General features: G+C 42.2%; 1 protein-coding gene across 1 annotated transcript in view; it reads right to left on the bottom strand.

Moving 5' to 3' along the window:
* Positions 1–4,578: 4,578 nt before the first annotated feature.
* The window catches only part of LOC137341475 (mucin-19-like), a 49,978-nt gene continuing 40,881 nt past the window's right edge, over positions 4,579–13,675 (bottom strand). Inside the window, exons 16-23 of the mRNA XM_068004579.1 lie at positions 11,375–11,431; positions 9,522–9,578; positions 9,181–9,225; positions 7,632–7,688; positions 6,926–6,982; positions 6,781–6,837; positions 4,928–4,984; positions 4,579–4,631 (exon numbers count right to left, since the gene is read on the bottom strand). Coding sequence (XP_067860680.1) covers positions 4,579–4,631; positions 4,928–4,984; positions 6,781–6,837; positions 6,926–6,982; positions 7,632–7,688; positions 9,181–9,225; positions 9,522–9,578; positions 11,375–11,431 — 440 coding nt within the window. The remainder of the gene's footprint in view (positions 4,632–4,927; positions 4,985–6,780; positions 6,838–6,925; positions 6,983–7,631; positions 7,689–9,180; positions 9,226–9,521; positions 9,579–11,374; positions 11,432–13,675) is intronic.

The raw sequence follows: 13,675 nt of genomic DNA, 5'->3' as shown, positions 1-13,675 counted from the left end.
GAAAGCAAAGCCGACACACTTGTGCTCGCAGTTACTCCTACAGGGCACAGAAAATGTCACAAAAGATTACAACAAACATTCATCTTTTGCCATCACTAGACATGTTTCCCATCAGAAACCATTGTCAGTGTTGAGGATGAATGAATCATGTTCAATAAATACCAACAAAACCTTTACGACATTGAACAACTCAACCAGTGCTGATTTATAAACATACGAATGCATGACAATCAACATCAAAAGTAATTCAATGATAGTCCAACATTAACAAATTTTATTGGTGGGTTTTGGCAGCATATATTTCATGTGAAAATGAGAAACATTAAAACTCACCAGTTATGGTAGTTTCAGAAACTGAAGGTGTGCCTGTCACTGTAGTTGGTGTTGGCCCTACGAAGCAGAGGAAATATTACAAAGCATTAATTCACTAATTGCTGTAAATACATTTCATGTGACGGTGTGAGAAAACGATACTCACCAGTACCGGAAGTTCCAGAAACTGTAGGTCTGCCTGTCACAGTAGTTGTTGTTGGCCCTAAGTCGCAGAGTAAATATTGCAAAGCATTAATTCACTGATTGCAGTAAATAGACTCCAATTTGCTTTTTAGGGGATTACCATTACTTGGTCATGATGGAAAGAGCAAGTTACAAATGCCACTACAAAGAAATTAGCCAGATCAAAAACTACTGCCCAATTACCATTTGAACGAGTTAGGATCTGGAATGCACTGCCCGAGGGGGTGGTGAAGGCAGATTCAATCATGGCCTTCAAAAGAGAACTGGATAAGTACTAGAAAGGAAAACATTTGCAGGGCTATGGGGATAGGGCCAGGGAGTGGGACCAGCTGGATTTCTCTTGCATAGAGCCGGTGCAGACTCGATGGGTCGAATCGCCTCCATTCGTGCTGGAACATTGCCATGATTCTATGAACTACTCCCTTTATCAAATGTTATGATTGTCCTTCGGAACATGTTTTGACCCCAGTTTTCTGTGAAAACAATTTACTTGTTCAGCAATTATAACATAACTCCCATGTTGTCAGCAAACAAGTCATTATCTTTCCTCATCAAAATCTAGATGTTGCTTTCTCGTAAAAGATACAATTCAAAGAATACCACATGATTTATTTTCCAAAAAACAAAGGGCAAAATTGAAAAATCTCACTGAACACACTCCAGTTCTCATCATTACTTCATCAATTTCAACATATTGAACATTTTCCTTCTGATTTCAAGGAAGCATTTCATCAATTTTACAAACATAAATTTGACATGAAGGCAACATTGTTTCTTCAGAAAAAAGAAAATAGAAGCCTTTGGTTAAGAATTCTCCAAACTATTTGCTTACAAGAAACTCCTTTTGGTCTCAGAAGCAACAAACATTACCGTACCCATCAATTGACAAGAAAATCTTCTTCTGCTCTAATCTTTCATGGTAATACGTCAATTTCAGCTTCACCCATTAACAGAAATCTCCTAATGCTTCAAAATGTAAAAGTAAATTTCAAAACAGCTCCAAAATTTAAAAGTCAGAATTTGGAGTCTTCATGCCAATAGAATCTGTCAATCCTCTTGGTCACCATTACTTGGTAAATTTTGGGCAATTTTTATTCAATACATTCACTTTAATGACAAGATTTTATTGCCAATATTGCTCGCAACCATGCAAGAACAACACATCACAAAGTATCTGATAAAATCATCAATGTTATGGAAATGTATTAATCTTTTCCTGAAGCCATAATTGATAATGCCTGTGATTAAGAATACCAGGCAACATTCACTTCTCTTAATGCTATTCATTGGAATGTTCATTCACACTCAAAATAAATATGCATCAATTACCAGTGGTGGAATGCAAAGCCGACACACTTGTGCTCGCAGTTACTCCTACAGGGCACAGAAAATGTTTCAAATGATTACATCAAACATTCATCATTTGTCATCACTTGACATGTTTCCCATCAGAAACCATTGACAGTGTAGAGATGAATGAATCATGTTCAATAAATACCAACAAAACCTTTACTGATATTGAACAACTCAACCAGTACTGATTTATAAACATACGAATGCATGACAATCAACATCAAAAGTAATTCAATGATAGTCCAACAGTAACAAATTTTATTGGTGGGATTTGGCAGCATAGAATTCATGTGAAAATGAGAAACATTAAAACTCACCAGTTATGGTAGTTTCAGAAACTGAAGGTGTGCCTGTCACTGTCGTTGGTGTTGGCCCTACGAAGCAGAGGAAATATTACAAAGCATTAGTCCACTAATTGCTGTAAATAGATTTCATCTGACGATGAAAAGAAAATATACTCACCGGTACTGGAAGTTTCAGAAACTGTTGTAGTGCCTGTCACTGTAGTTGGTGTTGGCCCTACGAAGCAGAGGAAATATTACAAAGCATTAATTAGATTGGAAAACTGCTAATGTAACACCCTTATTTAAAAAGAGTAGTAGGCAGAAGGCTGGAAATTATAGACCAGTTAGCCTAACATCTGTGGTGGGTAAAATTTTGGAGTCTATTATTAAGTAGACAGTAGCGGAACATTTGGATAAACATAATTTAATAGGACAAAGTCAGCATGGCTTTACGAAGGGGAGGTCATGTCTGACAAATTTGCTTGAGTTCTTTGAGGACATAACGTACAGAGTGGATAAAGGGGAACCAGTGGACGTAGTGTATTTAGACTTCCAGAAGGCATTCGACAAGGTGCCACAAAAAAGATTATTGCTCAAGATAAAGAATTACTGGATTGGGGGTAATATTCTGGCATGGGTGGAGGATTGGTTATCTAACAGGAAGCAGAGAGTTGGGATAAATGGTTCATTCTCGGACTGGCAACCAGTAGCCAGTGGTGTTCCGCAGGGGTCGGTGCTGGGTCCCCAACTCTTTACAATCTATATTAACGATTTGGAGGAGGGGACCGAGTGTCACATAGCAAAGTTTGCAGATGATACAAAGATGGGAGGGAAAGTAGAGAGTGAGGAGGACATAAAAAACCTACAAAAGAAAATATACTCACCGGTACTGGAAGTTTCAGAAACTGTTGGAGTGCCTGTCACTGTAGTTGGTGTTGGCCCTACGCAGCAGACAAAATAATAAATAGCATTCATTCATTGATTCCTGTAAAGTGACTCCAATTTGCTTTTTAGTGGATTACCATTACTTGGTCACAATGAAGAAAGCAAGTTGCAAACGCCACTACGAATACATTCAGCAGGTGAAAAATTACCGCACAATTATCATTTGAACTACTGCTTTTAACAAATGTAATGATTGTCCTTCAGAGCACGTCTTGACACAAGTTGCCGATAACAGCAAACAACTTGTCGAGCAATTACAACACAACTCCCATGTTGTCAGCAAACAAGTCATTGTGATCAATTTTAAAATGGAGCCAGCAAGGGGGCGGGGGCGTCAATTTGGGGTCTGGAACCCCATTAGTATGGGTTTCCCAGACGTCCTTACGATTTTGACGTGAGGACACATTTTATTATTTTTGGCGGTTTTGCTGTCCAACTGACCGTCTGATTGACAGGCTGGTCTCAGTCGGAGGGCAGGCCAGCCAGGGAGAGGATGTCTTCAGGAAAGTCTGCAGGTAAGTTTTTGTTTCTATGGATGGGGGTGGGGGTGACGTGCGGGCATGGGTGGGCAAAGAGCAAAGGTAGGCAAGGTCTTGGTTGGGCAAGGGGCATGGGTGAGCAAGGAGCAAGCGTCGGCAAGGGGCATGGGTGGGCATAAGTGGGCACAGGGGTCGCGAGTCATGGGGGATAGGATCGGCGGTCCGTCAAGAGGGGATCGGGATTGGGAATTATAGCGGGGTCCGCTTTGGTTGAGGGGGAGGATCGGGGTTGGGTTCGGAGGATCGGGATCGGGGTCGGGGTCGGAGGATCGGGATCGGGGTTGAGGTCGGAGGATCGGGGTAGGAGTCGGAAGTTCGGGTTTGGGTTCCGGGTCGGGGTCGGACGATTGGGGTCGGTAGATCGGGGTCAGGGTCAGTGAATTGGGGTCGGGGTTGGGGTCGGAGTATCGGGGTAGAGGTTGGAGGATCGGGGTCGGGTTGGAAGTTCGGGTTTGGGTTCCGGGTCGGAGATCAGGGTCGGACGATTGGGGTCAGTGGATCGGGGTCAGGGTCAGTGGATCGGGGTAGGGGTTGAGGTCGGAGGATCGGGGTCGAGGTCGGAGGATTTGGATCTGGGTCGGGGTCGGAGGATCGGGATCGGGGTCAGAGAATCGGGGTCGGATGATCGGGGTCTTGATCAGGGGTCCCCAATCGGAGGTGGGGGTTCCGTGATCCTCCTGGTCACCATTACTTGGTAAATTTTGGGCAATTTTTATTAAATATATTCACTTTAATGTTAAGTCATTACTGTCAATATTGCTCGCAACCATTCAAGAACAACACATCACAATGCATCTGATAAAATAATCAATGTTATGGAAATGTATAATCTTTTCCTCAACCTATAATTGAGAATGCCTGTGATTAAGAATACCAGGCAACATTCACTTCTCTTAATGTTATTCATTGGAAAGTTCATTCACACTCAAAATAAATATGCATCAATTACCAGTGGTGGAAAGCAAAGCCGACACACTTGTGCTCGCAGTTACTCCTACAGGGCACAGAAAATGTCACAAAAGATTACAACAAACATTCATCTTTTGCCATCACTAGACATGTTTCCCATCAGAAACCATTGTCAGTGTTGAGGATGAATGAATCATGTTCAATAAATACCAACAAAACCTTTACGACATTGAACAACTCAACCAGTGCTGATTTATAAACATACGAATGCATGACAATCAACATCAAAAGTAATTCAATGATAGTCCAACATTAACAAATTTTATTGGTGGGATTTGGAAGCATATATTACATGTGAAAATGAGAAACATTATTACTCACCAGTAATGGTAGTTTCAGAAACTGAAGGTGTGCCTGTCACTGTAGTTGGTGTTGGCCCTACGAAGCAGAGGAAATATTACAAAGCATTAATTCACTAATTGCTGTAAATACATTTCATGTGACGGTGTGAGAAAACGATACTCACCAGTACCGGAAGTTCCAGAAACTGTAGGTCTGCCTGTCACAGTAGTTGTTGTTGGCCCTAAGTCGCAGAGTAAATATTGCAAAGCATTAATTCACTGATTGCAGTAAATAGACTCCAATTTGCTTTTTAGGGGATTACCATTACTTGGTCATGATGGAAAGAGCAAGTTACAAATGCCACTACAAAGAAATTAGCCAGATCAAAAACTACTGCCCAATTACCATTTGAACGAGTTAGGATCTGGAATGCACTGCCCGAGGGGGTGGTGAAGGCAGATTCAATCATGGCCTTCAAAAGAGAACTGGATAAGTACTAGAAAGGAAAACATTTGCAGGGCTATGGGGATAGGGCCAGGGAGTGGGACCAGCTGGATTTCTCTTGCATAGAGCCGGTGCAGACTCGATGGGTCGAATCGCCTCCATTCGTGCTGGAACATTGCCATGATTCTATGAACTACTCCCTTTATCAAATGTTATGATTGTCCTTCGGAACATGTTTTGACCCCAGTTTTCTGTGAAAACAATTTACTTGTTCAGCAATTATAACATAACTCCCATGTTGTCAGCAAACAAGTCATTATCTTTCCTCATCAAAATCTAGATGTTGCTTTCTCGTAAAAGATACAATTCAAAGAATACCACATGATTTATTTTCCAAAAAACAAAGGACAAAATTGAAAAATCTCACTGAACACACTCCAGTTCTCATCATTACTTCATCAATTTCAACATATTGAACATTTTCCTTCTGATTTCAAGGAAGCATTTCATCAATTTTCCAAACATAAATTTGACATGAAGGCAACATTGTTTCTTCAGAAAAAAGAAAATAGAAGCCTTTGGATAAGAATTCTCCAAACTATTTGCTTACAAGAAACTCCTTTTGGTCTCAGAAGCAACAAACATTACCGTACCCATCAATTGACAAGAAAATCTTCTTCTGCTCTAATCTTTCATGGTAATACGTCAATTTCAGCTTCACCCATTAACAGAAATCTCCTAATGCTTCAAAATGTAAAAGTAAATTTCAAAACAGCTCCAAAATTTAAAAGTCAGAATTTGGAGTCTTCATGCCAATAGAATCTGTCAATCCTCTTGGTCACCATTACTTGGTAAATTTTGGGCAATTTTTATTCAATACATTCACTTTAATGACAAGATTTTATTGCCAATATTGCTCGCAACCATGCAAGAACAACACATCACAAAGTATCTGATAAAATCATCAATGTTATGGAAATGTATTAATCTTTTCCTGAAGCCATAATTGATAATGCCTGTGATTAAGAATACCAGGCAACATTCACTTCTCTTAATGCTATTCATTGGAAAGTTCATTCACACTCAAAATAAATATGCATCAATTACCAGTGGTGGAATGCAAAGCCGACACACTTGTGCTCGCAGTTACTCCTACAGGGCACAGAAAATGTCACAAAAGATTACAACAAACATTCATCTTTTGCCATCACGAGACATGTTTCCCATCAGAAACCATTGTCAGTGTTGAGGATGAATGAATCATGTTCAATAAATACCAACAAAACCTTTACGACATTGAACAACTCAACCAGTGCTGATTTATAAACATACGAATGCATGACAATCAACATCAAAAGTAATTCAATGATAGTCCAACAGTAACAAATTTTATTGGTGGGATTTGGCAGCATAGAATTCATGTGAAAATGAGAAACATTAAAACTCACCAGTTATGGTAGTTTCAGAAACTGAAGGTGTGCCTGTCACTGTCGTTGGTGTTGGCCCTACGAAGCAGAGGAAATATTACAAAGCATTAGTCCACTAATTGCTGTAAATAGATTTCATCTGACGATGAAAAGAAAATATACTCACCGGTACTGGAAGTTTCAGAAACTGTTGTAGTGCCGGTCACTGTAGTTGGTGTTGGCCCTACGAAGCAGAGGAAATATTACAAAGCATTAATTGGATTGGAAAACTGCTGATGTAACACCCTTATTTAAAAAGAGTAGTAGGCAGAAGGCTGGAAATTATAGACCAGTTAGCCTAACATCTGTGGTGGGTAAAATTTTGGAGTCTATTATTAAGTAGACAGTAGCGGAACATTTGGATAAACATAATTTAATAGGACAAAGTCAGCATGGCTTTACGAAGGGGAGGTCATGTCTGACAAATTTGCTTGAGTTCTTTGAGGACATAACGTACAGAGTGGATAAAGGGGAACCAGTGGACGTAGTGTATTTAGACTTCCAGAAGGCATTCGACAAGGTGCCACAAAAAAGATTATTGCTCAAGATAAAGAATTACTGGATTGGGGGTAATATTCTGGCATGGGTGGAGGATTGGTTATCTAACAGGAAGCAGAGAGTTGGGATAAATGGTTCATTCTCGGACTGGCAACCAGTAGCCAGTGGTGTTCCGCAGGGGTCGGTGCTGGGTCCCCAACTCTTTACAATCTATATTAACGATTTGGAGGAGGGGACCGAGTGTCACATAGCAAAGTTTGCAGATGATACAAAGATGGGAGGGAAAGTAGAGAGTGAGGAGGACATAAAAAACCTACAAAAGAAAATATACTCACCGGTACTGGAAGTTTCAGAAACTGTTGGAGTGCCTGTCACTGTAGTTGGTGTTGGCCCTACGCAGCAGACAAAATAATAAATAGCATTCATTCATTGATTCCTGTAAAGTGACTCCAATTTGCTTTTTAGTGGATTACCATTACTTGGTCACAATGAAGAAAGCAAGTTGCAAACGCCACTACGAATACATTCAGCAGGTGAACAATTACCGCACAATTATCATTTGAACTACTGCTTTTAATAAATGTAATGATTGTCCTTCAGAGCACGTCTTGACACAAGTTGCCGATAACAGCAAACTACTTGTCGAGCAATTACAACACAACTCCCATGTTGTCAGCAAACAAGTCATTGTGCTCAATTTTAAAATGGAGCCAGCAAGGGGGCGGGGGCGTCAATTTGGGGTCTGGAACCCCATTAGTATGGGTTTCCCAGACGTCCTTACGATTTTGACGTGAGGACACATTTTATTATTTTTGGCGGTTTTGCTGTCCAACTGACCGTCTGATTGACAGGCTGGTCTCAGTCGGAGGGCAGGCCAGCCAGGGAGAGGATGTCTTCAGGAAAGTCTGCAGGTAAGTTTTTGTTTCTATGGATGGGGGTGGGGGTGACGTGCGGGCATGGGTGGGCAAAGAGCAAAGGTAGGCAAGGTCTTGGTTGGGCAAGGGGCATGGGTGAGCAAGGAGCAAGCGTCGGCAAGGGGCATGGGTGGGCATAAGTGGGCACAGGGGTCACGAGTCATGGGGGATAGGATCCGCGGTCCGTCAGGAGGGGATCGGGATTGGGAATTATAGCGGGGTCCGCTTTGGTTGAGGGGGAGGATCGGGGTTGTGTTCGGAGGATCTGGATCGGGGTCGGGGTCGGAGGATCGGGATCGGGGTTGAGGTCGCAGGATCGGGGTAGGAGTCGGAAGTTCGGGTTTGGGTTCCGGGTCGGGGTCGGACGATTGGGGTCAGTAGATCGGGGTCAGGGTCAGTGAATTGGGGTCGGGGTTGGGGTCGGAGTATCGGGGTAGAGGTTGGAGGATCGGGGTCGGGTTGGAAGTTCGGGTTTGGGTTCCGGGTCGGAGATCAGGGTCGGACGATTGGGGTCAGTGGATCGGGGTCAGGGTCAGTGGATCGGGGTAGGGGTTGGGGTCGGAGGATCGGGGTCGAGGTCGGAGTATTTGGATCTGGGTCGGGGTCGGAGGATCGGGATCGGGGTCAGAGAATCGGGGTCGGATGATCGGGGTCTTGATCAGGGGTCCCCAATCGGAGGTGGGGGTTCCGTGATCCTCCTGGTCACCATTACTTGGTAAATTTTGGGCAATTTTTATTAAATATATTCACTTTAATGTTAAGTCATTACTGTCAATATTGCTCGCAACCATTCAAGAACAACACATCACAATGCATCTGATAAAATAATCAATGTTATGGAAATGTATAATCTTTTCCTCAACCTATAATTGAGAATGCCTGTGATTAAGAATACCAGGCAACATTCACTTCTCTTAATGTTATTCATTGGAAAGTTCATTCACACTCAAAATAAATATGCATCAATTACCAGTGGTGGAAAGCAAAGCCGACACACTTGTGCTCGCAGTTACTCCTACAGGGCACAGAAAATGTTACAAAAGATTACAACAAACATTCATCTTTTGCCATCACTAGACATGTTTCCCATCAGAAACCATTGTCAGTGTTGAGGATGAATGAATCATGTTCAATAAATACCAACAAAACCTTTACGACATTGAACAACTCAACCAGTGCTGATTTATAAACATACGAATGCATGACAATCAACATCAAAAGTGATTCAATGATAGTCCAACATTAACAAATTTTATTGGTGGGATTTGGAAGCATATATTACATGTGAAAATGAGAAACATTATTACTCACCAGTAATGGTAGTTTCAGAAACTGAAGGTGTGCCTGTCACTGTAGTTGGTGTTGGCCCTACGAAGCAGAGGAAATATTACAAAGCATTAATTCACTAATTGCTGTAAATACATTTCATGTGACGGTGTGAGAAAACGATACTCACCAGTACCGGAAGTTCCAGAAACTGTAGGTCTGCCTGTCACAGTAGTTGTTGTTGGCCCTAAGTCGCAGAGTAAATATTGCAAAGCATTAATTCACTGATTGCAGTAAATAGACTCCAATTTGCTTTTTAGGGGATTACCATTACTTGGTCATGATGGAAAGAGCAAGTTACAAATGCCACTACAAAGAAATTAGCCAGATCAAAAACTACTGCCCAATTACCATTTGAACGAGTTAGGATCTGGAATGCACTGCCCGAGGGGGTGGTGAAGGCAGATTCAATCATGGCCTTCAAAAGAGAACTGGATAAGTACTAGAAAGGAAAACATTTGCAGGGCTATGGGGATAGGGCCAGGGAGTGGGACCAGCTGGATTTCTCTTGCATAGAGCCGGTGCAGACTCGATGGGTCGAATCGCCTCCATTCGTGCTGGAACATTGCCATGATTCTATGAACTACTCCCTTTATCAAATGTTATGATTGTCCTTCGGAACATGTTTTGACCCCAGTTTTCTGTGAAAACAATTTACTTGTTCAGCAATTATAACATAACTCCCATGTTGTCAGCAAACAAGTCATTATCTTTCCTCATCAAAATCTAGATGTTGCTTTCTCGTAAAAGATACAATTCAAAGAATACCACATGATTTATTTTCCAAAGAACAAAGGGCAAAATTGAAAAATCTCACTGAACACACTCCAGTTCTCATCATTACTTCATCAATTTCAACATATTGAACATTTTCCTTCTGATTTCAAGGAAGCATTTCATCAATTTTCCAAACATAAATTTGACATGAAGGCAACATTGTTTCTTCAGAAAAAAGAAAATAGAAGCCTTTGGTTAAGAATTCTCCAAACTATTTGCTTACAAGAAACTCCTTTTGGTCTCAGAAGCAACAAACATTACCGTACCCATCAATTGACAAGAAAATCTTCTTCTGCTCTAATCTTTCATGGTAATACGTCAATTTCAGCTTCACCCATTAACAGAAATCTCCTAATGCTTCAAAATGTAAAAGTAAATTTCAAAACAGCTCCAAAATTTAAAAGTCAGAATTTGGAGTCTTCATGCCAATAGAATCTGTCAATCCTCTTGGTCACCATTACTTGGTAAATTTTGGGCAATTTTTATTCAATACATTCACTTTAATGACAAGATTTTATTGCCAATATTCCTCGCAACCATGCAAGAACAACACATCACAAAGTATCTGATAAAATCATCAATGTTATGGAAATGTATTAATCTTTTCCTGAAGCCATAATTGATAATGCCTGTGATTAAGAATACCAGGCAACATTCACTTCTCTTAATGCTATTCATTGGAATGTTCATTCACACTCAAAATAAATATGCATCAATTACCAGTGGTGGAATGCAAAGCCGACACACTTGTGCTCGCAGTTACTCCTACAGGGCACAGAAAATGTTTCAAATGATTACATCAAACATTCATCATTTGTCATCACTTGACATGTTTCCCATCAGAAACCATTGACAGTGTAGAGATGAATGAATTATGTTCAATAAATACCAACAAAACCTTTACTGATATTGAACAACTCAACCAGTACTGATTTATAAACATACGAATGCATGACAATCAACATCAAAAGTAATTCAATGATAGTCCAACAGTAACAAATTTTATTGGTGGGATTTGGCAGCATAGAATTCATGTGAAAATGAGAAACATTAAAACTCACCAGTTATGGTAGTTTCAGAAACTGAAGGTGTGCCTGTCACTGTCGTTGGTGTTGGCCCTACGAAGCAGAGGAAATATTACAAAGCATTAGTCCACTAATTGCTGTAAATAGATTTCATCTGACGATGAAAAGAAAATATAATCACCGGTACTGGAAGTTTCAGAAACTGTTGTAGTGCCTGTCACTGTAGTTGGTGTTGGCGCTACGCAGCAGAGAAAATAATAAATAGCATTCATTCACTGATTGCTTTAAACTGACTCCAATTTGCTTTTTAGTGGATTACCACTATTTGGTCACAATGAAAAGAGCTAGTTACAAACGCCATTACGAATACATTGAGCAGGTGAAAAATTACCGCACGATTATCATTTGAACTACTCCTTTTAACAAACATCATGATTGTCCTTCAGAGCATGTCTTGACCCAAGTTGCCTGTAAAAGCAAACTACTTGTCGAGCAATTACAACATAACTCCCATGTTGTCAGCAAACAAGTCATTGGGCTCAATTTTAAAATGGAGCCAGCAAGGGGGCGGGGTCGTCAATTTGAGGTCTGGAAGCCCATTAGTACGGGTTTCCCGGACGTCCTTACGATTTTCACGTGAGGACATTTTTTATTATTTTTGGCGGTTTCCAGTCCGACTAACCGGCTGATTGACAGGCTGGTCTCAGTCGGACGGCAGGCCAGCCAGGGAGAGGATGTCTTCAGGAAAGTCTGCAGGTAAGTCTTTGTTTCTATGGATGGGGGTGGGGGTGACGTGCGGGCATGGGTGGGCAAAGAGCAAGGGTAGGCAAGGTCTTGGGGGGGCAAGGGGCATGGGTGAGCAAGGAGCAAGCGTCGGTAAGGAGCATGGGTGGGCATGGGTGGGCATAGGTGGGCACAGGGGTCGCGAGTCATGGGGGAAAGGATCGGCGGTCCGTCAGGAGGGGATCGGGATCGGGAATTATCGTGGAGTCCGCTTTGGTTGAGGGGGAGGATCGGGGTTGGGGTCGGAGGATCAGGATCGGGGTCGGGGTCGGGGTCGGAGGATCGGGGTAGGAGTCGGAAGTTCGGGTTTGGGTTCCAGTTCGGGGATCGGGGTCGGACGATTGGGGTCGGTGGATCGGGGTCAGGGTCAGTGAATCGGATTCGCGGTTGGGGTCGGAGGATCGGGGTCGGGTTGGAAGTTCGGGTTTGGGTTCCGGGTGGGGGATCGGGGTCGGACGATTGGGGTCAGTGGATCGGGGTCAGGGTCAGTGGATCGGGGTTGGGGTTGGGGTCGGAGTCGAGGTCGGAGGATCTGGATCGGGGTTGGGGTCACAGGATCGGGATCTGGGTCGGGGTCGGAGGATCAGGATCGGGGTCGGGATCAGGGGTCGCCTTCAGAGGTGGGGCGTCCATGATCAGGGGTGGGCGATATCAGTGAAGGTAGGCTTGTTGGGCCTGGGGGAAGCACACCTGCTCCTCCGTCCCACAAGCTGTGCCTTTCTGGGCACCTACCTCGGACCTTCTCGTCTCCTTTGACGACGCGATAAATAGAAGGCGCGGGAATCCCAGCCCCCCGGGGGTTGAAATCGGGAATTAGTGATAAAAGGAGGCCAGAAATCTCCTTGAAAGGTTTTAAGGCCCGATCCGTTTCCAGGGAGCAGATTGGCCGCCAGTCCCTCGTCCCGCCCCGTGAAAAATGGAAATAGTCAGGTTGGAGACGGGTTTGGAGCGGGCCTGAAAAGGTGGCAATTTTCAATGCCTCCCCGCCCCCAAAACACCCGTTTTTTACCACATGATTTATTTTCCAAAGAACAAAGGGCAAAATTGAAAAATCTCACTGAACGCACTCCAGTTCTCATCATTACTTCATCAATTTCAACATATTGAGCATTTTCCTTCTATTTTCAAGGAAGCATTTCATCAATCTTTCCAAACATAAATTTGACATGAAGGCAACATTGTTTGATCAGAATCAAGAAAATAGAAGCCTTTGGTTAAGAACTCTCCAAACTATTTGCTTATAAGAAACTCCTTTTGGTCTCAGAAGCAACAAACATTACCGTACCCATCAATTGACAAGAAAATCTTCTTCTCCTCTAATCTTTCATAGTAATACGTCGATTTCAGCTTCACCCATTATTAACAGAAATCTCCTAATGCTTCAAAACGCAAAAGTAAATTTCAAAACAACACCAAAATTTAGAATTCAGAATTTGGAGTCTTCATGCCCACAGTATCTGCCAATCATCCTGGTCACCATTACTTGGCAAATTTTGGGCAATTTTTATTAAATATATTCACTTTAATGATAAGTCATTACTGTCAACATTCAAG

This window comes from Heptranchias perlo, chromosome 24, assembly GCF_035084215.1.
Source record: "Heptranchias perlo isolate sHepPer1 chromosome 24, sHepPer1.hap1, whole genome shotgun sequence".
NCBI classification, from domain to species: domain Eukaryota; kingdom Metazoa; phylum Chordata; class Chondrichthyes; order Hexanchiformes; family Hexanchidae; genus Heptranchias; species Heptranchias perlo.
This window is presented reverse-complemented; position numbering and strand designations above follow the sequence as displayed.